The 27,825-nt window shown below is 43.2% G+C and overlaps 1 protein-coding gene across 1 annotated transcript in view; it reads right to left on the bottom strand.

Moving 5' to 3' along the window:
• The window catches only part of LOC146829599 (hemicentin-1-like), a 454,493-nt gene that overhangs the window by 44,335 nt on the left and 382,333 nt on the right, over positions 1-27,825 (bottom strand). Inside the window, exon 6 of the mRNA XM_085608301.1 lies at positions 14,481-14,828. Coding sequence (XP_085464427.1) covers positions 14,481-14,828 — 348 coding nt within the window. The remainder of the gene's footprint in view (positions 1-14,480; positions 14,829-27,825) is intronic.

The following is a 27,825-nucleotide window of genomic DNA, read 5'->3' on the forward strand; positions in this document are numbered from 1 at the left end:
TGCACCATATTTAATAAGTGACGTTAGCCCACTTTGCGTGACTTAACGCTATTTTGTAAATACGGTACCCTTTTGCAGTTTTCGGTGTGAATGGGGTGTGCAATGCATGTTGATGTGGGTGTTACACCGCAACACTCATTGCTTTTTGACTCTGCCCCAGATTTACAAGGATCTGTAAATCTGAGGCAATGCCAAAAACTAATGCCATGCAAAAGCAGGTGTTAGATTGGCGCAACAAGGAGAAATACTTTTATTTCTCCTTCATTTTGCTTTTTCCTTGTTCTGCATTCTGCAGCACTCATAGAAAGAGCAAAACACCTCTAATGATTGTTTATGTGCACGAAAAGACACTGTCCTATACATAAACAATCATTCCCTGCAACGTACGCACTCTTTCACTATGGTTCGAGTGTAGGCGCTATGCAGCTATATTAAGCGCCAGTGCCAAGGGAAAACATCAGGGTGCGCCGTATTGCTGTAAATACAGCACCATCCCTATGTTTTTTAAATTATGCAGCGCACCGCTGCAAAATTTGCCACAGCGCTATGCCTTTTCCTTGTAGATATGCCCCTCAGTGACCTTGTTAGACCCCTGGATCCTGAGGATTTGTCTCGTTCCAAAAAAGATGAATGGTCAGGGAGCAGCTGTGATCCTCCACAAGAGGGGGTGGGAGGGTTGATGCATTGTCTGTTCACTCAATAAGGCACCATGTGGAAAGGGAAAGAGATGACACGTGTCAGCCGGATTAGAAGTTGTGAAAGTGCTCCTGGTCAGGAAGGTTCGATAACATCTAGAGGAAGAAGAAGGTAGGAGATATAGAAAAGATGAGTTCTGTCTTTTTCTCTTCGGCCACTGACTCTCCTTTGCTGGATAAATATGTAGAGAATTGCTGCTCGTCGTGTTGTTCCTGGAGTCCATGTGCTTGGATTTTTGTTGGGAAGTTGTTAAGAGTGGAGGGCATAGGGAGCACATCCAGCCACGCGACCAGATGCCTCTGCCTGCTTTCTTACTAGTTTTTTATCAGTAAAATAGTGTGCTGAGTTCTACACATCACAGGAAGCTTTATAAACACGGACTATTCTTCCCGATCTGATATCAGTTTGAGGAGAGTGTTATATACTCTGTTATCAGATACCTGTAATACTTGAAGCAACCTTAGGTAAATTAACTAATATATTTTCTACTGTGTGAAAAAAAAAAAGACCGTGCTTTTAGTAATACTGACTTACAAGCACTACTTTTTCCTCCTGATACCACCTTAAGGCATTTTGTGTGTGTGCCAATATCAAACAACTGACAAAGTGGTGACACCTTTATCTTGGTGCAAACAGCCTTATTTCAGATATCTACCTAACTGTGAAGAAGCAAATTACCAGAGTACGACTTTTGTACAGTGACAGCCTGGAATGCCTTCTGGAAAACCAGCTAGAAAATCTTCCAACCAACCCTCTTATTCTGAGATATTTAGCCAGAGTTGTTCTGCCTCAGAAACCTGCAACACTGTCCCAGCAGCTTAAAAGTCATCCAACTGGCGACTGGACCAGACTCTACTATGGAACAAATACTCCAAGAAATTACTTCTGTTGGATGACGTTTGGATGGAATGGAGACATCTATTTCTGCTCTTATGACGAAAACTAAATCCATACGTGCTGATATTGCAGGATTCCAGAAGCAGCTTGATGGTCTCACTGATCGTATAACCACGGTTGAGAATTGTCTCCAACATATACCAGACAGAGACCAAGAACTTCTCTTCCTAAGAAGTAAAGTGAATGATTTTGAAGATAGAAATCGCCAGGATAATGTGCGCTTCATTGGATTTTTGGAAGGAATAGAAGGAACAGAAGCTAACTCCTTTCTAAAAGCAACTCTTCCGAAAATTACAGGCCTCACTTTCGACCCGCCATTAGAAATGCAGAGAGCACATCATATTGGTCCCCCTAAAGTGGGAATGAATATGCAGCCACGTACACTTATTGTATATTTTCTACGACATGAACAAGCTTGGCAATTAATCACAGCAGCACATACGCATGGTCCATATATTTTTGACAGTCATGAGATTCAAGTATCTGGAGAATTTTCTAGAGAAACGAATGACTGTCGTAAAGCCTTTCTCTCTTTTCAGCCTCGCCTGCGTCAGTTAGACATTAAATATGACCTTTTTTAACCAGCACGACTGTGAATCACCAAGGCTGGCATATCAAAGGACATCTTCAATCCAGATGACCTTCGACGCTTCCTGGACAATGTTTCTCCTCAGCAAATGGAATATACTAATTCCCTATCTGAAGCCCAATCTGCATTTTCTCCATCAACAACCAAAAAGGTCCCTGACATTCAGCATAACCCATGTTATTCTCAAAGCAGAGGAAGAGACCCAGATAGAAATATACGCTCGTTTGGTGACCATGCTCAAACTCTACACGCGGTAGCTGTTCTGACGCAAGAGAGAGACAGAGACAAATCACGCTCTCCACTTAAACCTCCTCCATCACTTGACGAACCTGTTTCTTGAACTTTCTCTACTATATTATTGATATCTGGAAGAACAGATAAGATAGGCATATACTACTACCTGTTGAAGTCCTGACCTGATGAGTATCTACTTATTTACTTACTCAATTGTACATCACTTGCAGTACAAACTGTGTACTATATTTTCTAATCCATTTTAATTAATGTTTCACCCTTTCTCCTTCCTCCTCTAAAATTTATATATAGTGTGGTTTACTTGTGCTCATTTTCACTGTATTATAAAGTTTTTATCTGATAGCACTGTTATTATTGTTACAATCCTTCGATATACTCTTCATGAAGAAATTCATTACACATATAAATTAATGCCTCAAAGTTATGCATTATATTCTATATGAGCATTTTTACTATAATTTCTTCCTCTTACTGTATATTTATTCTATTCTTTAGATATTTTGTTCTTTAACTAGGCTAAGGCTTACATTGTTGTTAAATGTTATTTACATGCTGTTTAATTGTTCCTAACTTACATTACACCTCAAATTTCAAACAATTCAGTTTTTCTTCCTCCTTCAGATTTTTCCTGAGGCACGTTACTTAGAAACAGATATTCTTCATTCTTCTTTTATTTCAGTATTGTTCATACCCTTTTTTCATATGTCCTTATTTTTCTTGATCCTTATATTTAAGAAAATTTGCTCAACAATTGTATGAGTTGCTTTGATATTCTATACCTTACATTAATTAATTCTGATAAGATTCAATTGTTACAATTTTTTATTATTTCATTTTTATCCTATTTGTTATTAAGTCTTATAACGTTGTATTTAATACTTACTTCTTCCATTACTCTTCCTTACCTCTTTCCTTATCTTCTTATATTGTATCTTACACAATAATATTTGATTATTCACTTATTTCCATAATTTTTCAAATCTGTCCTATACTGTTTGTTACTTGCCATGCCCATTCACTCTTTCTATGCCTCTCGCTGTGTGGGATTCCCTCAGTGCGCATAGCCCGCAAACCAAGACCCGCAGAGCACAGTTCTACATCCCTTATACTGCACCTTTAACCCTGTGTAGTATATTTACCCTTACTCCTCTATTTTCTTTTTTCCCTAGTTCTTGTGTCATTTAATTTTTTTTCTATTTGGGTCTTTTTGAAATTCTCTTCTATATTCCTAAGCAACTTACATGTGTTCTCTCCTTCCACCTGTAACCTTTTTCCTTTACCTTTATCACTCTTCATCCTCCCACATTGATCCTTTTCCATTCTTAATTTCCACGTATCTAACTTGCTATCTTCTCCACTAACATGCACATGGCTGAGAATATTTCTTCGACTTCCCATCCACTACGCATTGTATCGTGGAATGTTCATGGTTTTATGCACTTTATTAAGCGTAAGAAAATTCTTCCCTACCTTCAAACGAAAAAAAATGACATAGCTCTTTTACAAGAAACCCATTTAGACGCTCTAGAATCCTCTAAGTTACGACGAGATTGGGTGGGAAAAGTCATTTATTGTGGGCTTACGACACACCTTCCTCCTCACGAGAATCATCCACAAAAATACGGTGTAGCTATCCTTCTTCATAAATCTTTAACTGTTACAATAATCAAGACTTGGTGGATGGTAGATACATTTTTGCAAAACTGAAAGTAGGATATAAGATCCTCTACGTGGGCTCGGTTTATGCTCCAATAGGAACCAAATGCGCTTTCTTTCTCAGTCTGAATCGTTTGCTGGTAGAAATTGGTGCTTCCAGTTATATTATTGGCGGTGACTGGAATCTTGCCAAGATCCTATAACTGACAGAACGGGCCCCCTGGATAGGTGTAATGAGGGAGACCGAGCCCTGTTGGGTGACATAACATCAGATCATGGATTAGTGGCCCATCGGCTTCTTTGTCATCCTTATGTCTGAGGAATACACCTTTCTCTCTTCCACCCACGGCACACAGTCTAGGATATACTATTTTTTCATCTCACACCCATTAGTAGCAATCACTACTAAATCCTGTTTTCTCAAGGCCGCACTTTCAGACCATGCCCCTATCGTTATTACTCTAGAAATCGGTTTAGCTTCCTCAGGCCGTAAGCCATGGCGTGTGAATATGCAAAGGTATCGCTTTCCCAAAGGTAAACTTTGACTCCGTTCGCACATTTCTGATTACTAAACTGTTAACAAGTCATCTGTCACTTCTGGCAGAATTGTTTGGGCAGCCGCTAAAGCAACTATTTGTGGTTAGTTGATGAGAGATGCTGTGGAAACTAATAAGTCTGACTCTCTACGTCGTACTGAATTAGAGACTCAAATTACTTCCCTCATGCATCTATACACATCTCATCCCACAGAATAGGTGACGTTACAACGCATGCTATTACATTGCATGCCGTTGCAAAGCAAACTTTTACTCCGACTTTGTCAGGAGGAGCGCTGGAAGTTGGAATAGATTAATTTTCTATTCCAACTCCAGTGTGTGCAACAGTAGGGAAGGTGTTGGAGTTAAATCCAACACCTTCTACCCACTGCTGCACACCTTTTGCGTTACGACGACATGTGATGAAATGGCATGCATTGTAATAGTTTAGTTGTAAAGGCTGTCTCCCCATCACCCAACCGTCAAAAACTTGAACTTGCTAAATTGGAGCTTAATAACCTATATACTTCCAAAGCACGGTATGCTCTTCAGCGTCTAAAGGGTAGACATTATGAGCAGGGCGAAAAAGCAGGTCGTCTGCTAGCAGCGCAATTGAAACAGTGTGAGGCAGCTATGGCCATTCCTGCTTTACGCGCCGAAAGGGGTGAGATCCTTACGAGATCACAGGACATTGCAGTCACCTTTGCATCCTTCTATAATAAACTTTATACCACTGAAACATCAGTAACTGAGGACCAACTAGTTTCATATTTAGCTGATATCAACCTCCCTTGCCTCACAGATGAAGGTAGAGCCCTGCTTGTTGGTAACATTAGCAAAGAAGAAATTACTGTAGCCATCCCCAAACTGCCTTATCACAAACCTCCCTGAGAAGACGGTTTCCCCACGGAATGTTATAAATGGACCGGGGCTGAAACTGTTGGTACTTTATTTACTGACTTTCAAGAGGCGGTTCAAACGTAGTCACTTGGTCCTATTTCTAACAAAGCGTTGATCGCGGTTATTCCCAAACCCGGTAAGGACCCACTTGTCTGTAGTGGTTACCGACTTATCTCGCTCATAAAAAGTGAAAATTTTAGCTCGTATTTTAGTGGCACGGCTACGTAAAGTTGTTCCCTCTCTCATACATCATTCACAGGTTGGTTTTGTCCCAGGTCGTTCTTCCAGCAACCATCTCCGAACCCTGGCTCACACTTTATGGTTTGCAAATAAGATGATGGAAGATGCTGGGGCCCTCTCCCTGGATGCAGAAAAAGCATTTGACCGCACTGACTAGAAATATCTTTTCGCAGCTATGAAACGCTTTGGCCTAGGTGATCAATTTATCTCTAAAGTTCGTTTCTTATATGATACTCCGATAGCCCAAGTCAATTGTGGTGGGTTTTTATCTGATCCCTTTCCAATTAAGTGAGGTACCCGACAAGGTTGCCCTCTATCCCCTCTTTTATTCTTACTTGCGATTGAGCCTCTTGCCTCACTCATTCAGCATTCACCTCATGTACAAGGTATACATATACCAGGAGGCACGTTTAAACTATACTTGTATGCTGATGATATTCTACTCACTTTAAAAGTTCTCCCTCACTCTTTGCCAGCTTTACTTAAGGTCATTGATGATTTTGCGACTCACTCAAGTTACAAAGTGAACTGGGATAAAAGTGAGGCTCTGCCGATTTCTTCTGGTACCACTAAAGCGTCAATTGATGGATACCCCTTCTGTTTGAAATCATCCAAATTAAAATAAAAACATTTGAGAGTTTTGGTCGATAAAGGCTTATCAAGTATGATCACAGACAATATCACACCCCTTATAACAAAAATGGAAACTGACTTTGCGAAATGGTATCTCTTGGGTCTTTCTATGTGGGGAAGGGTACAGGTCGTGAGGATGGTTACCCAAGGCAAGCCCGTCTGCACCAGTCAGCGTCCCGGGGGCGTCGGGTGGCGGTTACGCTGGTTCTTTGGTGCCTAGCAACCAGTGCTCGATGGTCAACCGCATATGCTACACTAGGGAAAGTCTCTTGGCTATCAGTAAGTGTGCGAGTTGCCGCCCCCAATCCCTTTCTGCTGGTAACATGAAGGTTTTTAGTTGTAGGGTTTGCAATTGGGTACCTCTTCTCCCCCATGCTGTAGTGAGTAGAACAAAGCCTGGAAAGCAGGTCCCTTGCCCCTCTGTGTTGTGGAACACGATGGATAATAGTGATTTGATAATGATGCTTTTAAATACACGCTCCTTGAAGCAGCATGAGTTTCAAATCTTTGATGTGCTCTCTGAGTTTAAACCTGATGCTTTGTTTTTGACGGAAGCGTGGCTTCACGAAGGCTCAAATCCGACTATTGCAAACGCAATCCCCCCAAGCTACCTAATATTGAGGAAAGATCGTCGGGGGGGATGTGGTGGGGGAGTTGTTATCATTTATAAAAGTTTGTTTATCTGCACTGCATTACCTATTCATGAGTTGGAGGACGCTGAAAGTCTTGTTTTTTTGTTAATGGTATCTGCCCACCAGTTAATTGGTACTAGGAAAAGTACTTAAAACTCATCCGATCTGTCTTAAAGACAATCTAACGCATGATGTCTCTTCGTTAGAGAGTTGGTTGGAATCCCGTGCTAGCGAGCTTGCTCCTCCTAGACTCCGCGCTGCCAATGGTGGCAGAGCATCAGCCCCCTGGTTCACGGAGACACTCAGGGAAAGTAGAAGTCTCTGCAAACGTTTGGAGAGAATATGGAGGAAGGACTTTAATTCCGTGGATAAGCTAACTTATAAAGTGGCATTAAACGCTCATTATGCCAAAGTTTGCTTAGAAAAAAAGAACTTCCTGACTTTAAAAGTAGAGAAAGCAGGCAATAAACGCAAAGGAACTTTTTAAAATTGTCAAAAATGTCTCTGCTCCTTGTGCAACAAAAAATCCTTTCACTCCCACTGATGAATGGCTGGCTAGCATGGCACATTATTTTTATACTAAAATCTCTACCATACAAGCTTCATTTGGGGTTGCATTTCCACCCTCAGCAGGCAACCTGGATAACACCCTTCATGTCTTACCCAATGCCGGTGGAGTCCTTTTGAAATTTCCTTTGATCACGTTGGAAGACTCATTAAAGATTATGCGCTCGCTGAAATCTGGCTCACCCTCTGATCCTTGCCCGCGAAAATTCTCGCATCTGTTGCAGAAGTGATAAACCCGGCCGTTAATAAGGTTTTGAACCTTTCACTAGCTGAAGGAGTGAGGCCCGATTGCTGGAAGCACGGGAAAATTCTCCCACTTTTAAAAAAAACATCCGCCGACTCTTCAGTAGCCAGCAACTACAGGTCGATCTCGCTGCTGCCGTTTTTCTCCAAGGCTTTAGAGAAAGTTGTAAATCAGGTTGTTGGGGAGTTTGTTGAAACCAACGGGATTTTACATTCAAGTCAATCTGGTTTCCATGCTAATTTCAGAACAGAAACAGCCCTCTTGGACATATCCGAATCCATAAAGACTACACTGGACAAAGGTGGGAAGGCAGTCTTGATACTGCTTGACCTGTCCGCAGCCTTCGATACCGTTCCCCATGAACTTCTTTTGGGTTGACTCCAAGGATGTGGTATTGGGGGCACGGTCCTGCAGTGGTTCAGCTCTTATCTGGAGAATCGTAAGCAAACAGTCTGGTTCCCTCCTTTTGCGGCACCCATTTCGCCCATGAATGTAGGCATCCCTCAGGGATCTATTTTAAGTCCTACCCTGTTTAATGTGTTTATGGCCCCATTGGCTGAACATTTAGGTGCCAAAATCATCTCTTACGCCGATGATACACAATTGTTGTTCACGTGTGGTAAGAATGAGGCCCTCAACGGGAGCAAGATTAATCTCTGTTTGTCCGCAATATTTGAGTGGTTTAAACAGAATCAACTACTTTGCAACTCAGAGAAATCAGAAATTATTTTCTTCTGTTACAATCTGGGGGACGAGTGGCGTGAATGGTGGCCGTTGAACATGTCTCCTCCCACCACCTTAGCACCTACGGTCAAGAATCTAGGGGTAAAATTGGACAAGGATATGTCCATGAAATCCCAGGTCCAGGCTGTGGCAGGGACATGTTTCGGCTTACTGAAAATGTTGCGTAATTTTCTCCCGTTACTCCCAGTATCCCACAGGAAGACAGTAGTTCAAGCACTGATCCTGTCGCGTCTTGACTATGTTAATGTTCTCTATCTCGGCCTGCCGGACCATCTCATTGGCCGCCTTCAGGTGGTACAGAATGCCGCGGCAAGAGCCATACTTATGGTTGACTTTAGGACCCATATGACTCCTCACCTAAGGTCCTTGCACTGGCTTCCAGTGCGCAAGAGGGTAAGCTTTGGCCTTGGTGCTAGCTTACAAGGCCATCCATAACATGGGGGCCTTGTACTTGAGAAATAGATGTCAGCACTATGTTCCATCTAGAAGCCTGAGGTCCTCTAATCTGCTCCTTTCACAGACCCCAAGGTTTCTTCGCTCTCGCTTGGGTGGACGTTCTTTCCAGGTAGTGGCCTCTCGGCTTTGGAATAGCTTGCCACTTGATCTGCGTCAGGAGGAGGATCTCCTTAGTTTCCGTCGCAGCCTTAAAACTTTGCTGTTTGTATAATAGTTCAGCGGCCTCGGTGCTTCACAGTTTTGGTTCTGCCACTGGTTCTTTTCCATTAGCGCCGGGACACTCCTGGGAGTAGCCGTGCGCTCTATAAGTACCCAGTAACATTAACATTAACCTCGCTTTAGATATATACTTGGTATGCTCCCACTTCTTTTCCCTTATCTACACTTCGCAGAGTAGATGCCCAAATTCGATCTTTTGTCTGGGGATCTACAATGCCTCGTCTAGCTGCTTCTAAATTACCGGCTCGCCGCTCTTACCGTGGTTTGGGATTCCCATCCTTAGAACATTATTCTTTAGCTTTACATATCTCGCAGATAGTTTACTTACTTCCGGGTACAACTGATCGTTCACAGTGGGTCGCAACGGAACACTCTTTACTTAATAGAAGCGTTGGCCTAGATTTCCTTTATGGATCCCGTCTTCCACATTCCTCTCCCCCGCATCCAGTGATGCAAGCTACTTATTAAACATGACAACAGGCACATCATATCCTCCGAGTTGCCCATCGATTACACTATAGAGCTCCACTTTGGGGTAATGAAAATATCCGTATAAATGGTTGTGCACTCCAATGGTCTAGTTGGAAATGAAAAGGAATACACACGATTGATCAACATATCCTTAATGGAGAATTAAAATCCTTTGATTCAGCTAGTGAAGAGTTTGGTCTCCCGCCGCATCAGCTCACACGTTACTCGCAACTGCAGTGCTGTCTCAAATGACGTCTTGATTCTCCTCCCTGTTCTCTGAACTCTTCACCCATTTTAGATTATCCTCTTACTTGGGGTCGGCATAAAGGGGTGTTATCAAGTCTGTATGGTGTGTTGATCCATCACATTTATTGACAACCACTTCTTAAAGCTCTTCAAGAGAAATGGCAGGACCATCTACACATCATCATAGAAGAAGATGACTGGTCGGATATGCTAGAAGCCCTTGACAAGGGTACCTGAGAGGCTTGTTTGAAGTTCTGCCTTTTTAAGACCCTACACAATTGGCACTGGACACCTCTAAAATTACAAAGAGCAGGACTTCTACCGCACTCTAAATGTTGGAGGTGTTCTGGTGTTAATTGTGATCTCCCTCACATCCTTTTTGACTGTCCTTCCATGCAGAATTTTTGGGCATATGTAGGAAACACTCTGGAGGAATATGGCCCAGATATACGACCCTAAATTGCATGTGCTAACGGGTTTGTGACCTGTTTGCGCATGCAAAATGGCCCAGGGCCATGTACAATTGCTAAATAGCGAGTCGCAATTCATTTGCAACTCATTATTGAGGAATTGAGACTCGTTATTAGGAAGGGGCATTCCCTTCCTAATAGCATCCGCAAAGCAATGTATGAATCTTTTGTGACGCAAAACACTTGCAAATTACCACCCTCTTCAAGAGACTTTGTGACTATCTCTAAAAATAGTTTTAAGGGCAGGCAGTGGTAACTGGGACCACAACCTGCCCTTAAAAAATTACACGAAAACATTTCATTTTTTAAACAAATTCCTTTAAGGAAAATGGGCTGGATTTAAAAAAAACTGCTTTATTTAAAAGCAGTCCCAGACATGGTGGTCTGCTGAACCCAGCAGGCCACCATCACTGGGAGGGCCTGTCATTCCTAATGGGCTCGCAAATTGTGAGAGGCTCTTTAATATTCATGAGCCTCGCAATTTGCGACCCCATTAAGAATCGCAAACAGTGTTAAACACACAGTTGTACATGCCAAATAGCGCCTCACAAATTGTGAGTCGCAAATGAGTCGCAATTTGCTAGGCGCTATTTTGCAGGTCATACATATGGCCCTTGATCTCTTCTCTTAACACTCCTCTTACCCCTGGTTAGAACTGGGGGTCCCTAGTTGGCAGAGGTAGGTACGTTTGACCAAATGGGGACCCTTGCTTCTAGTCAGGGTAAGAGGGTATACTCCTAAAATAACCCCTGCTCACCCCCATGGTAGCCTGGCATGAGCAGACAGGCAGTGTGTAAAGCATTTGTGAACACATACAGTAACCCAGTGACAACACTACAGATGGACACCACACAACTAGTAGTATAAAAATAAGTGTTTTTATATAGACTTATCTCAAGACCACAAACGACAAAAATCCACAATACTGTACTTAAAAATGGTAGAAATAGCTTAGTTCTCTTAAGATGGTAAATGCGACACTTTAAGTTCAATGTTCCTTTGGATGCGTAATGCTATGCAACGAAAGTGTTGCAGGGAAGGTTATGCGTCGGTTTCTTACACGCAAGAACGGTGATGCGTCGGTTCCCTACCAATGCGTAGGGGACGGTGATGCATCGGTTCTTCTCTGCATGGGGAGGTGATGCGTCGGTTTCTTACTGCGCTTTTGTGGCGGTGCGACCCGCGAGTCCGTGATGCGATGAAGATCCGGTGCGATGAAACAAAATGGTGTCTTCTTGATGCGACACGATGCGTGCACACCCAGCGGCCGTGCGGCGACTCAACGATCCTTTTGAGCCACGACAGGCCCTGCGACATGCTTCTCCGGTGATGCGACGGACGCTGATTCGACGGCAACACTCTTCTCTAGTGATGCGAGGGGCATCGGCGATGTGATGTGACCGCTGCTGCGGCGACACCCTTCTTCAGTGATGAGACGACAGCGGCTGCGGTGGTGACATGCTTCTCCGATGATGCGATGGTGTCTGGTGCGACAGCGACACTCTTCTCCGGTGATGCGAGGCGCTTCTGCGATGCGAAGCGACAGCAGCAGCGGCGACACCCTTCTTCAGTGATGTGACAACAGCAGCTGCACCGGTGACACGTTTCTTCTTCGTGAGTCGCGCTTCCAGCTCCTTGCGACACGTAGTTCGTCAGAAGGCCCAGCACAACAGCAGGCACTTAAAAAAAACTCTTGGGGAGCTGGTTGGTGAAGTATGTTGTCCCTGAGACTTCAACAGGAGGCAAGCTCTATCTCAAGCCCTTGGAGATCCTTCACAAGTTGATTTGAAAAGCACAAAGTTCCTTTCTCCTTTCTTTGGCAATCAGGCAACCACTACAGGCCAATCCCCCAAACAGCACTCAGATAGGGATAGTCTCTTCCTCAGTTTCTCTGGTTCCTCTCCTCAGCAAAGGTTTCCCAAAGCGATCTAAAGTTCTGGGGTCTGGGTCCCCCCTTTTATACTCATTTTCTCTTTGTTCTCTGAAGGCAGAGAGGCCTTTGCCTAGTCCAAACCAGTCAGTCCTGGAGCATTTTGTTGACAAGACTCCTTCTTTTCTTTCACAGTGTAGGCCAGGGACATCAGACGCACCACAGGAGGGGGAGCCAGCATTGTGGAGGGAAGGCACAGCCCTATTCAGGTCCCAGGTGCAACTCCTCCCACCCATCTACATGCAGATCTCTCTATTCAGCCCTGTGCTGACTCACCCTGTCTCCTGGAATCCCCCAGCCCCTGTCACTCAAACTCCAGACAAGGAATACACAAACTAGCAGAGGCAGGCTTGGATGGTTAGGCAAGAAAATACCTACTTTCTAAAAGTGGTATTTTCAAACACAGAATGTTAAAACCAACTTCACTAAAAGATGTATTTTATCATCCTGAGTTCAGGCATATTAAACTTGAATTTCAACCATGTTCCCTGGGTCAGTTAGGATTATAAGATGCTATAATGCAACTGCCCATTCTGGCCTATGGGGAACAGGTAACCTTCAATAGTGAAAAACGAAAATGGCTGTAGTTCACTATTAGGACATGCCACACACACCAGAGCATGTCCTACCTTATACTTACAATGCACCCTGCCCTTGGGCCTACCATAGGGGTGTCTGATATGAAGAAAAGGGAAGGTTTGGGGACTGGCAAGTGATTGCACTTGGCCAGTCAACATGGCAGTACCAGACTGCACACAGGCTCTGCAATGGCAGGCCTTAAACACACTTCACAGGCTGCTTCTGTGGGTGGCACAACCAGTGCTGCAAGCCCACCAGCAGCATTTGATTTACAAGCCCTGGGCACGCTCAGCGCTCCATACTAGGGCCTGACAAGTAAACCACATCAGCCAATCATGGAGTCACTAACCCATACATCAATTTACCATAGGGAGCATTTGCACTGTGGCACTGAATAGCAGTGGCACAGTGCCCAAAGCATCTAACACCAGCAAAAACACATGAGGCAATAGCAAAAAATGGAAGGGAGACCCACACCAATGGTGCCAGGTCTAACACCCCTTCCATTATTTTATTATATGATCTTAAAAGTCTTGCTACCATTACACGGCCGCAACATCGTCTTTTACACACTGCACTCTCCACAGCTAAAAACTGCATCCTACGACATTGAAAATTGTCTTGCTCTCATACGCAGGAAAAATGGATGGTAGCAATAATTCAAACTGCTTCTCATGAACGTATTATTTATAGGTTGCAATAGCAAGAGGACATTTTCCAGCAAGTTTGGGCTCCCTTTCTTCGCAATCCTTGAATTCTTTTCTTTCCACTCTTATCATATACTATAACCCTATATTTTAACCTTTCTCTTTTTTCTTTACTCTATATTCTTTTTTTTTTTTTAATTAATTTTTTCTTTCGATCCTCATATGCCTTTTTTCCCACCCTTCTTCTAACGTATCCAGCCCCGGGTTTCATGCCTCATATATACTGGACAAAAATAGGGTGGGGGAAGGGAGGGGCAACAGCCCAAAGAGGAGGCCCCCCACTGATGCACCCTCGTATTCCTTTTGAGGGGCCTCATCCCCTGTTCAGCCACTTATCATACCCCAAATCCTCCTGCTTACACAGGAAGAATTAATGACCAGCCGAAGCAGATAAAAGGCTTAATCATTGCATCGTTTAAAAAAGATCTCTATATTCTTAATATAACCGGGTAAAAGTCTATTTTTCTCTATTGTTTACATTTCTTTTTCCTTTTAATTTATATATATTTATTTATATGTATTCATACTTTGTTAATTATCTAATTCTTGTGTATTCATTTCGGTACTCTTTATTACCTTTCCTTTTCCTCTCTTACTCTACAAAATTGATGTCACTTATTTTCTTATCTATGGACTAAACTTACTCCCCTTCCTTGCTCTATAATATTGAATAATCTATCTATACTTATTGTTTGTTACTATGTATGAATTATTGTTACTTTGTATGAACACAAGTTATTTTATAATATTGCCTATTATATTACGATGACAGCCACATAACATTAGAAGGTGGAGCACATGCTGCTTGCTTACCTTTTATCACCTGTAAATGTGTGATGGCTTCCTTGGTGATTAGGCTGCTGGTGCCTGGTGACCTCAAGGACACTTTGCAGGTGTACACTCCCCCGTCATCAATCTCGAGGTTCACGATGGTGAGGGAGACATTGCTCCCTAATGTGTCCTGGGGGAGGCTCAGCCGGTCTCTGTACCTAGTCACGAAGACATGGTCGCCTGCGTCATCTCTTTCAAAAAGTCTCCGACCATCAAAAAGCCAAACCACCCTCTGCGGCGTGTGATCCTCCGCTGAGTACGCGCAAGGAAGAGTGACGGAATGCCTCCACGTCCCAGTGACATCAAGTGGGGCAATCACGGCAAACTCAGCTGGAAATGAAGAGAGAAAAACATAATAGGCAGAGTGGTCTAGAGGAATTGTAATGCAAATAAAAATAATTGATTTCCATTCTTGTAGTTATAAGCGGTAAACTTATGCCTGCTACGCAGAGACAATGTGTAGGGTGCCATCATTCTTCTGGAAAACCCAGCCACCTGGCCTCATTGCACAGGGGAGGTGTTTTCAAAGAGGCAACACCACTCCAGCCTTAAACCTGTCCCTCCCTACCTCCAGCAATTTTCCTCCTTGACTTCTCCTCTTTCCTCACATGCTTGCCTCGTGACATTGTGCGTTTTCCACATAGGGAGTTCCTGGGAAGACGCGCACTGATATAGAGGGGCAGCCTGGCCGGGCTTTCAATGTGTGCTGGTACCCTTTCATTAAGTGCTAGGAGGTGGTAGCTGGAGAGGGATTTGGGGTTAGGATGGAAGAGCTGAATTGTAGAAGGAAATCAAGTCTCTCACAGACATGGTAAAAAAGGACAAGCGAGGGATAGCTACTGCTACCTCTGATGACCCCAAAATGATGCCTTATTTCATTTGTAGGCTCAATCAAACAACTACCTCTGAAGCAATAGCGTAGAATGGGGGTTTGCAGGGATTTCTACCAGGGGGTATGCGTACAAATAAAAAAATCCTTAAATCGGATATAGTTCTCACCAACCACCAGTCTCTCCATACCCTGGTGACCGATGAACCGACAATAATCAAGGACTGCTATACGCAAAGTAAAGCTTGTGTGACCCCAAAACACCAGAGTTTAAGCCCTGTGGAAGCACATGAAACATGTGAAGCACCTCCAGTGGGTTCGAGATTTTAATTCCGTGGGGGAAAAACTCAAGGTCGGCTTGAAAAAGGACAAGGTGGGGAACTCTGGATGGGTCTTACCCGCTTTAAAACTCAAACATTTTTTCAGGAATTTTCAATAAAATTGAAGAGTTGACTTGCTACCAGTTTGTCGTCAGTGAAGCCTTACAAAGAAAGCAATATCATATATTCTTCAAAAGAAGGTATCCTCATGACAAAGATTATAAAACATTATTTTATTGCATTGTGTATCAAATTCCACAAGGGCACGTCTTCAGTTTCTCTCCCTGAGGAGTCCAACATAGAAGCCTTGTGAAGTTAATATTTTTGTAAGCAGACATCATGGAACATCTGAGATGGTTTGATCATGCATGTTTGTGGTACATCTTATGCCGTATGTGTTGAAGGTTCACGCCTAAGCCCAGAGCATAGCGGGCACCGTTGGACAAGACTGTGACGAGAGGGGTACACAGCATTGAGGGGTGGAAGGAAGATCAGTGGGGAAGCGAGTGAATGAAGACGTGCTCTTGCGCATGACGATGAATCATAGGGTGCGAGCAAACGTGCCGCTGTGGATTAAATAGAGTACACTATTTCTTCAAGAGACAGAACAACGCATGGGGCCAGTCACACCTAGAAGTACATATTTATATCATACGATATATATATTGGGGTCATTACTATAATGGATAGGTATCTGACACCAGACAGGCACCTAGAGAGATGATACAGAGAGGCTGAGAATTGTGGCAAAACCGGGATGAAATAGTTGAATTGATACTTTGAAAAGGATGCACTTATCAGAAGACAATAATTAAGTATCTGATAGGGTTGATACATATAGTGGCTTCACACTCAATGAGAGCTGACATGCCTACTAATGTGCAAAGAAAGATGTGGGCACTACTATGTTGGAAGGTACTCGCTGTAATTGTGGGAAAACAACAAGTCATTCTAAGGGAGAGCTGTGAGTCCTCTGTTGTTGTTTAGAAAATATCATGTGAAATCAATTAACTGGTATCTAATAGTGTGTTTGTTGACATTTTACAAAGGAACTGACATTAATAAGGACTATATGTTGAAAAAATAATAATTATGTATATATATGACGAAGGCCAGGGTGCCAGAACGCGTGTGTTAGCTTTTCACGGAAAACTATCAATAAAGAAAAATCTTTTGAACGAGCCTGGAGTGCGCCGCACGTTGTCTTTGTTGGAGACGTGGTGTTCTTGGAATATATATATATATATATAATCTAAGAATACCTGCTAGGAAGTAGCTGTGGGGATTTCCCCTTGCACTGGCTTTGAGCATCGGTTTGAGGCCACGGGAGTGTTTGACCAGTTCCTGTGTTCCCATATCGCTCAGGCAGTTACCCAACCCTTACCATGTGTAAAAAGTATCCCTAACAGAGGTGTCTGCCCGGTTAATCAGGAAAGAGTTGGATGAGAGATAATGTGCTTTGTGACGGAGTCCCTGTGCAATCTATAGGCTGGATTTGTCAATCCCAGCAGGGCTCACACTCCCTTTCATGTTTCACAGGTTAATAAAAGGAGTAAGAATGATTTGGGTAGTAGTGCAACCTTGAAGAAGTATTAGGAAAGCCAATAGCTTTGTATTTTGTACCGTGCATGCATGCAGATGTACATAACACATCACTACTCATGCACGCAGAAGTACATAACATTTCACCACCACATATGCATGCAAAATTACATAACATATCACCACCCAGGCATGCAGAAGTACAGAACATATCACCACTCATGCATGCAGAAATACAGAACATATCACCACCAATACATGCAGAAGTACAGAACATCTCACCACCCATACATGCAGAAATACATAACATATTACCATTTATGCATACAGAAGTACATAGGATATCACCACCCATGCATGAGGAAGTACATAACATATCAACACCCATGTGTTAAGTAGTACATAGGTCATCACCACCCATGCATGAAGAACTATGTATGATATTACCACCCTCGTATGCAGAAGTACATAAGATATCATCACTCATGTGTTAAGAAGTACATAAGATACCACCACCCATGCATGCAGAGGTACATGGGATATAACCTTTCATGCATGCAGAAGTGCATGACATCACCACCCATGCATCGAGAAGTAGGTAACATATCACCACCCATGCATACAAAAGGATATAAGATATCACCACCCATGCATTAAGAAGTACATAACAAACCACCCCATACATGCATAAGTACATACTATATCACAGCTCATGCATGCAGAAGTACCGAACATAGTATCACCCATGTATGCAGACGTTCTTAACATATTACCAAACATGAATGCAGAAGTACATAACATATCAACACACATGCATGCAGAAGTGCATAGGATATCTCCATCCAGGCATGCAGAAGTACATAACAAACAATCACCCATGCATGCCGAAGTAAAGAACATAGCATCACCCATGTATGCAGAAGTGCTTAACATATCACCACACATGCATGCAGAAGCGCATACCATATCACCACCCTTTCATGCAGAAGTACATACTATATCTCAAACCATGCATGCAGAAGTACAGAACAAATCACCGCCCATGTATGGAGAAGAACTTAACATATCACCACTAACGCATGCAGGCAAGTAGACCAAACACCTACACACATCGAATGTCAAGTTTAATAGACATACCTGGTTCCATTCACCAAACAAACATACATTCAGACTTCCATTCACACAAAGCAACCTTCCTACATAGCACAGTACACAGTGTCAGGCCCTCGTTAGGAGCCCACTGCAGCTTGAACCACCCACTGTCCCTGTCATTACTGCCAATAACAGTACCAAAACAACTACCAATTATCACACTCTTACAAGTGTGATAATTTCGACTAATCCAAACCACAAAAGCTGTAAGAATGGCCAGGACAGCAGGTATTATTCATGTTTAAAGCACATTGAATTAACAATCAACTTTTGTTGTGCTCATCACTAAATTGGACAACAGCGCCACCTACTGGCTGACTGTTATAAATGCCAATGTTGACAGCTAAATGCCAGGGCCAAGCACCGAAAACCACAGCCTCAAATTAAGCACTTACTGTACAGCAGGGGGCCAAGGGTGATGTGCATCAGCAGAGCACAGGGTGATGTGCATTATGGGTCAAAGCTTGACATGCAGCAGAAAAGCACAAGATAACACGTTGAAAAGCTGTAATTGTGCACCTCGGCTGAGCACTTTTTAATGCTCTTCAGGGCAGCACTGCGTTATGTGCCTCACAGGAGTGGTGGATGTTGTGCAGGAGGTGAGCACTGAACTTCGTGCATTAATGGAACATTGGGAAATGGATAGTGCACGGGCACAATGCCGTTTGTATGGTGAGTCACAGGACGATATATTGCAATTGAAAAGCTGTGATGAACATTGGAAAAAGCTTATTGCTGCGCCCTATTACCTTCAGCCATGCCTGCCTTTTTGTCAGGCAGCATTTTCCTTGACGAGCGCTTATAGTCCATCAGCATAATGACAAAAACAAAACTGCAGGCCCCAGAATGCAATGCTAAATGACACAGGCTTTAGTCTCTGTGCTAATGGACAAATGATTGGAAAACAAAGATCTACATTTCCTCCTTTTCGACACTGACAACGTGACATGTTTTTCTTTTGCTCCTTGAAAGCATGTGTTAAGTAAAATAATTCTGATTTTCTGAAACAATCAAATAGAAAGCATATAATGGCAATAATTTTCCCAGACCGATAGGATCGAATTAGCTTTAAATCAAATTGAATTGATTTTTACATAAAGTCATTTTAAAAGTTACCAATCGCTCAAATAACAATTATTCATACTAGCTACTGTTACACAAATTCGAGATACGGAAGCTGAAGAAGTTGGGAAAAATAAGTTTCTAATTATCACAAGATCCAGTAATTCGCCAAATTAGAAATCTATCTGCCATTGTGGAGTGAAAACGTATCAATGTATGTGACTTAACATACTAAAGTGGATGGGAAATGATGTCACAATACATCCCAGAACCCAAGCTGACATCATTAAAAAAAATACACACTTACTCGCCTTGAATGTAGATATAGTTTATTTACAAAAGATAAGACAGCTCTACTTCTGAACCCCACAGTGCGATCCTTCAACTGGCCAGCTTTGAGGTTCCACCTTCAGTGTGGAACTCTACATGAACATCCTCCTGTCCAACAGCATTACAACTCTTTAAAGAAATACACATTGAAAGCACAACACATCTTCCTTCTTAAAAAACAAATTAAACTAGTCCTATACTTGCATACATAAGATATATTACCTTGTACATTATACAGCATCAACATTTTAGTAAGAGAGAAAGCATCCTATTCTATTTAGCCCCTTAACCACAATGGTCAGACTCTTTCTTTCAGGATGTATCCTGCTTGTTTTCCCCTTCTCTGAGAAAACATTGCTTTCCCCTTCTGCTTCATATCATAATTTCCCTCCACAAGGAACTAACCTCTTTATGTTCCACCTCTCATTGCCTTCCAGCAGGACGGTATCACCAAAGACTTTTATTATCTTTTAGCATTGGAAAGTTTTGATTCTCCCTTTCATACAGAAGTGCCCAATTTAACACTTACATAACCTCCTTCTTTCAATTGATAAGGATACTTTTTATTTTTGACATTGTACCTCATACTATATCTTTGTTGTTTTTCCTTTATCTTACTTGATACCTCACCCAAATCACGACTTGCATAATTTGTGCTTCTCATCCATACAGGACAAGCCATTGGCTTCCTCCCTCTGAACAATAAAATAGGAGTGTGGAGTACATTTGTAGTTCCACAGCATGCTCCTTAGCTCATCTTTCCATTTCAATCCATTCTTAACAGCCAGCTGTAAACATTATCCCAACACTCTATTAAACCTCTCAACAAGTCCATTTTCTCTAGGGTGATATAGGGCCATCCTATGATATCGTATGTCAAGAGAACTTTCTCTGAAATGAATTAAGGAACATTGTCTGTGACGATCTCCTCAGGAATGCCCTCCCTCGCAAAAACATCCCTGCAAAAGCCAATCACTCCCTCTGACTTGATATAATGAACAATGCGAACCTCACGCCACTTGGAGAAATAATCTACCATTACTATCGCAAACTTGCCCTTTAAACTCTGATGGTTAAGCAGACCACAGATATCCATACCAAGCTTCCTCCAAGCACCCTCAGTACATTTAATAGGTGTTATATGTGATTCTCTAACCAATCAAGTCTTATCACTGTTCAAACAACTCTCACAGTTTCTTACAAATCCATGTAATGTTGGCTTTGATGGCCATGTACATCTCCAACTCCGTCAATCACCTGAATGTGAATAAAACATTCTAAATCACACAGATGTGTCATGACTAGTTTCACTTACGTATTGTAGTATGGCGGGACGTAGGGACAATGATGCACATGTAGGTACACCTTGGTAACTGACATCAATGCGTATGTGCATCCCTGAGACACATGGCCAATTGGATGACTGTGGAGGTGAGTACTAGCTGTGTCCCCATTGCACATTAACTACAGTCTCACAACCCCCCAATGTAGGCACACGTACATGCATTGAATAGGGCTGTGTGTAGGAATGCCCAATCGGTAGCAGGCCAGAGGTGGTGTCCTACATCACATGTGACAACCGAACTTCATGTTGTATACCTACACACACACATCTGTGTGGCCACGTCCTGTTACAATTCATGACATAGCTACACATGGTCTGAGTTTGGACACCATACTCACATTGCAAAAGTCACGAAGTGCACAGGTCGGCCAGCAACTATCCCAAAACAATGTCTGGCCCACAGAGGTGGAGCTTGCAAAAGGGAGCCACCCCCATTGTACATGCGTCAGTCAGTTCCTCCCTGTGTAGGGACGATGCTTATTGTGGCACACGAGTGGACAATCGATTCAACACTCATCACAGTTAGACACCAGTGGATTAGCATAGACTTTATTGGCATGTGCGTGTCAGTATGGATGAGGCAACGGCCACAACAGGCAGGGACAGGCTTAAGGTGCTTACACACAGCATGGGAGCATGTTGAGTTTCAGAAATGGTGTGGCAAAAATGGACAACGATCATCACAGGTGGCAACGGTCTCAGCACAGCTTGCCGTTCTGGACGAATCATGTGTTGTCTGGCATCTGCCCATTGCCCAGTGTGAGGGGGCTCGACTCACTGCCCATGTGATCAGCATAGTGCTCTGCCACCAGAGTGCGCAGATTGTCTGCCCTGCTGACAGTGATCAGGTGGAAGGGTCCGACAGGTTCACATGTCATCCTACATTGCCAGTGTGTTCACTCACCCCAGCAGTGTGTCCGAATTGGTAACGTTCAGTCTATGGTGCAAATAGTAAAGGGTTCCTTTTGCTAGCGCGAGCACAGTTTCAACAGGCTGGAGTAGCCTCAAATGAATTTCATCCAATGCGAAGAATATATATACCAGTAGTCCAAATTTTTACTCCAAAACAATTGATTTATTCTCAATTATTTGCGGTATACTTCATCATTGTCAATAAAGTTTTTTCAACATTGAGAGATTTTGTCCATCTCACAGAGGTAACAGCAGTAAACCCAATGCATTTCGGGTTCAAACCGAACCCTTCATCAGGGGTATTCTTGAACTGTAAAATGACAAAAGACGAGTCAAAACTAAGGTCCTCAAGCGGCACATAGCAAGCACTACAAGAAAGTTATACTGAAATGAGTGCATACCTAGGTAGATGTCTACACATAGTGAAGAAACAACGAAGAGATCTGGTTTGTGAAAAGTACATGTCATAGTGGACATTAGCAGTAAAAAAGTGTCTAGGGTCAGTGGAATAATAAAGTGTGTTCAATCGAAAAAACTTAGTGGGAAGAATCCATTAACGATACCAAGAGAAACCCGAGAATAGCGGGAGTCAAAAGAAATGCTAAATGCGTCTACACCCGGCGTGACTGGAATGAAAGAAACAAACGTACATATAAATCATAGCGGTGAATAGCAATGAAGATCCGTTAAACAAAGTTAAAATGGGACTATTCATGCGAGAAACCTTACACGCTTACCCGGGAGATACAAGTGCATTCACATCCGGCGAAACCACGTCCGGCACAGGAGCTGGCGTGTAATCGTCGGAGGGGAGGAGGAGTATAAGAGCAAACATAGATGACGGATAATCAACGTACAAATAAACATAGAAGAGGGTGCGCAATGTGGTTGAACCATTATACAAATTAAAGTGGAGATAGAAGAGGTACACATAAAAAACGTAATATGCAGAATAACGATGTAAGTGGAGACAAATAATTGAAGAAGAAGCAAATATCAAGAGAAATTCAAATGAAGATGAGAAAAGTACACATAAGAAACGTGATGTATAAAATGACTGTGTAAGTGAAGACAAATAATTAAAAAGGAAACAAATATTGAGAGAAAATCAGAAACATATTGGATGCAAAACAAAACAGATTTATAGGAAACAATTAAGTTCGATACGATCATTGAGTCCCAGAGGCTGTAGGGATTGCAGTTTTTTGGTCCAATAAAATTCTGCTCTTGCAAGAGTTTTCTGTGGGTCAGCATCATTGCGGATTTTGAGTGACTCTAAGACAGTGAAGCGTAGCTGAGAGATGTTGTGTTTAGCTTCCATCCAATGAACTGCGACTGTAGATTTCTCATTTTTCGTTCGAATATTGCTTTTATGTTCTCCAATGCGAATTTTTATTTTGCGTTCTGTTCTTCCAACGTAGATTTTGCCACAAGGGCATTTAAGTGCGTAAATAACATTGGATGTGCTGTTTGTCCTCAGCTGGCTGTTTGGTGTTTCCTGCTCTACCAGGGCTGGGCTTTGCTCCACCGGACCACAACCCCCAGCATTCCTAGGGGCAGGACGCCTCACAATCCCGCGCCAGGAGGCGCTTAAAGGCGGGCTCGGTGCTGAGTCCCTCGGTGTGCTGTTTGTCCTCAGCTGGCTGTTTGGTGTTTCCTGCTCTACCAGGGCTGGGCTTTGCTCCACCGAATCCAGTAAGCTCTTTGTGATTGTTTGATAGTTCCTGTGAGCTGTGTGTGCCTCCAGTTTCAGGGGATTGGAGAATATCAGTTTAACAGCCCTGCAACACATAGCCTGTTGTTGCGCAGTAGTTGTGTAATTCAATTAATGCCACTATGACCAAACAAAAGTCAACCATGGATAACTATCTGGTCAAAGTTGTAAGCAAGATAAACAGTGACCGCAGAAAATCCTTAGGGCGAGATAATTTGCCTGCTCTGCCCCTGTCCTTGGGACCCCATGAAGAAGAAATAACTGACACTGTTGAGTCCGTGGTCACCCATTGTGATTCCGAAGTTCTACCTGTAGTAGTTTCTGATCCCCCAGCGGTTTCTGCCTTGATTGAAGATCTATTGGTAGTACCGGAGCTTGTCCCACAGCAATGCCCGTTGGCCCCGCGTGCAGTGAGGGCATGCAGAAAAGTAACTAACAAACGGGGAGGAAATTCTACTAGAAGAAAAGCCGAACCTGTGAGGTTTCAGGTTCCGAGGCGCCTACCTAGCGTCTCGGGACTACAAGTCCCAACCACCCTAGAACCAGGAAGTGGGCGGCTACATAAGGCCGGCACGCACGTACGGAGGCGTGCGTTATTTTGAATTCCAGTAATCACCCTGTTCGTTGGTTGGAGCTCGGCGTCCACGGCGAAGCAGGTACGGAACGGCGCATCCGAAGGAGGAACAGCGGAGTACTCTTCCCCGTCCCTCGGAGCTTGGCGACCAGGCGGGGAGAGTATTTACAGGCCTACAGCGGGAAGAAGGGAGGAAGGTGAGAGACCCGTATCTCGGCGGAGATACCGCGGACGGCCCTCAGGGCGGATCTCATTGACTCGTCTTGTTCCTAGAACCCATAGGAAAATCACTGCTGCGTATGGTAATCTATCCCAGCAGGGCGGTGTGGAATTAGGCAACCACGTTTGATTAACACGCACAGGTGTGCGAATGATAGCAGGATTAGGAAACTAGCTCGAGACTTGGCCTGAACTAAGACAGGGAAACAGGCACTTTAGGAGTGAGCTTTAGCGCGTTGATATCCCCGGGGAAGGAGCGCTACAACGTAGGAATCCCAGGCGACGGTGTTTTCACCGCGGAAGCCGATTCACCCCGGGAAGGCACCCAGGACATACCCCATCGAGGGAAGAGGAGAGAGACCTTATGTAGGGGTTCGAGTTCAGGCAGCAGAGTTCATTGCGATTCAGCGAGACTCACAGAGAGTAGACTGTATGATTTACTTGTATTTTGGTGCTTATTTTATGTCGATGCTCACAGAGAGAGAGCTGTGAAGTACATGGTTGGTAGCACTGGCATTAGCGAGACAAACGGAGAGTAGACTGTTGGTTTACATATTGTTTGGTTGTTATATTGTTTTCTCGTTTCAGGACCTATTCCCTGCTGACCCTTCCCCTTTCCCTGTCCCTCGCCTGATCCCCTCTGGGCTCTGTAACCTACTGGTTGGAGCTCGAGGCGATCTGGAGGTGGAACTCTATTCTTCGCCACCCGGATTCCGAGGAGCTCTGTAGAACCTGACAGAACCTGCATCCAAGAACTTTGTTTGTGAAAAAGGGACCTTGGCTAAGGACAATTCAGTTACCATTAATACCGAGCAATTTAATCTACTAGTTGGTAATATCGAGAGTAAATTTGAGCTGATTGTTAAGCCATTAACCACCAAAATAGACGAACTTACAGCCGAAGTGTCTAGATTGGGGAGTGCCCTAGATAGGCTTATGACTAAGATGGAACACCATGGGCCTTCAGTGAAGGATGGTAGTAGAGCTGAACCTACCATAAAACCGACTAACAAAAGCGCCTGTTCTGTGCAAGTAGCCACACTAGGTACACGAGCAGGTGGTCGGACAAAGCAGGTCCAAGTAGTACCTGCACCGGCAAGTCGGAGTGAACTACAGGCTTGTAATACAAGCACTACTGTGCAGGAGCCTGTTATGACTGCTACACCAGTTAGGGAAGCTGCACCCAACAACAACCGATCTGTAGACCTCCCAAGTGAGTGTGCACCTTATGTTGCTGTCCTATCCAATGTCCCCTGCTTAGATCTTGGCCGGACTAGAACCTCTTTAGAGTCGCAGGACTCACTAAAAAATAAAACAACCTTCTGGCTAAATAAGCATTGCGGGTTCCCGTTAAAGTTCTTTGATCAAGTTATAACTACAAGAAGGGTTAGCTGGATAGGAAACACAAGGAAGTCATGTAGGGGGGATTGTGTTATTGTTAATTTTCAACACCCTCAGCATGTTGCGACGGTCCTGCTAAGAGCAGCCTCTTTATCACAGAATGAGACTGACATAACTGTACGACCTTTGGGTTATTTTTACAACCATCTTAGTAAGCCGCCCCATGCTAGTAACAGGGATAGAGTCCCCCCTCCTAATCATACCATAAACAGAAATAGATTATTATCCCCCAATTACGGGTTAGTTTTTGAAATCCCTGTTCAGAATAGATACCAATCCCTGAGCTCCTTAGATCAGAATGACTGACATCAGAAGACATTCAGGTCTCAGGCTACCGTTATTCTTAGCGGTCTGTCTAAACACTCTGATGGGTTTAAGTTAGCTCATGAGGATCCCCAGTTTAATGATAACCTGGGAACTATTAACAGTGGATCAGTAGTAGCAAATGTTATTGGGGGTAATTTGGAATCGATTAATGATGTAGCTAGCAGCTTGGGTGTGCCTGTGATTGATCTGTGCTGCGATGGAGACATCCCCAATACTGTTCAAGATGAGCTTAATAACTGCTCACATAGGGGTATCTCTATTGCTAGCTGGAATATAGCCGGTTGGGCCTCTAAGGAAAACAATCCGGGATGGGAGGTCCTGATTAGATCACATGATATTCTTTGTCTTCAAGAATCCTGGTGTACTGCTCAACCTTGCTTTGATGGTTATATATGTTATAGCTTGGATGCTACTGAGTCTAGACATGGAAGAGCAAAGGGGGGACTGCTTTTTCTTATATCAGTAGACCTTAAGTTGACGGTTGTTAAACATCTAACAGTTGGCACCCATTCCCAAATTCTCTGGGTGCGACTAACAGAAGGTTCTGAAGTGCTTTTAATAAATTTCTATAATAATATTTTTAACAATTCCCGGCACAAAGTAATAGCTGAGCTTGATAGTGCCCTCATGAAGCTTGTAGCAGAAGCAAAATGCATTCTTACTCTTATTTGGTTAGGTGATTTTAATTCTACAATATGCAGTTTGTCTTCCTCTAGGGCTTGTGGGGTACAAAACAATAGTGGCGAAAATACGCCTCATTTCCCACATAACACCTATGGGGAGGCTATTAATAGTATAATGGCAACCTATGATTTAGAGCTGGTGAGGCCTGATGTAGAGGCTAGTGGTTATTTTATCCCTACATTTACTGGGAGGAACGCTAGTTCTAGCATTGATCATATTCTGGTTTCATCTAGTCTAATGCCCCAGTGTTCGATCATGATAAAGGATGTTTCCAGCATGAGTGATCACAATTGCATTACCATGCGAATTGAGTCATGGAATTGCAGAGACCAGAAAGCGCCAAGAACCATAGCTAATATTGAACCGCATAGAGCTAACGGAACTAGGCTTAGGTGGAAAGGGGAACAATATGCAGTAGTAGTGCCTATAATCATATCTAAAAGTTTGGAAGATATTAATACCATTCTAACTCCAGGGTGTTCAGCTATCTCCGTTGTGACTAATTTTATTAATATCAATTTGATTATTAATAATATATTTTCGGGAAATAAGCCGGGTATGAGAGGTAAGGGTAAGGGTTGGTTTGATCATGCTTGTACAGCCCTTTTTTCCCAACTTAAAAAAGCGCTAGCCCTTACCCCAAGGGACAAGAATCTAGTCACACTCTTACGATATGATTACAAAATGGCACTAACTAGAAGGAAAAAAGAACTACAGCAGGAAGCCTGGGATAACTTAACTCAGGCGGCAGAAACTTTGGACAGCCGCTTATTCTGGTCTACTATTAATTCCCCCTTCCTACATGATGATACAATTCCCCAACTCTCTTCTCATGTGGGAAGTGAGGCCTGGGTGTCACATTTCTCATCTATTTTTCAAGATAGTGTCTCGACTGATAATGAGCAAAGGCATTGGC

Source organism: Triturus cristatus, chromosome 5_2, assembly GCF_964204655.1.
Source record: "Triturus cristatus chromosome 5_2, aTriCri1.1, whole genome shotgun sequence".
In the NCBI taxonomy this organism is placed as follows: Eukaryota; Metazoa; Chordata; class Amphibia; order Caudata; family Salamandridae; genus Triturus; species Triturus cristatus.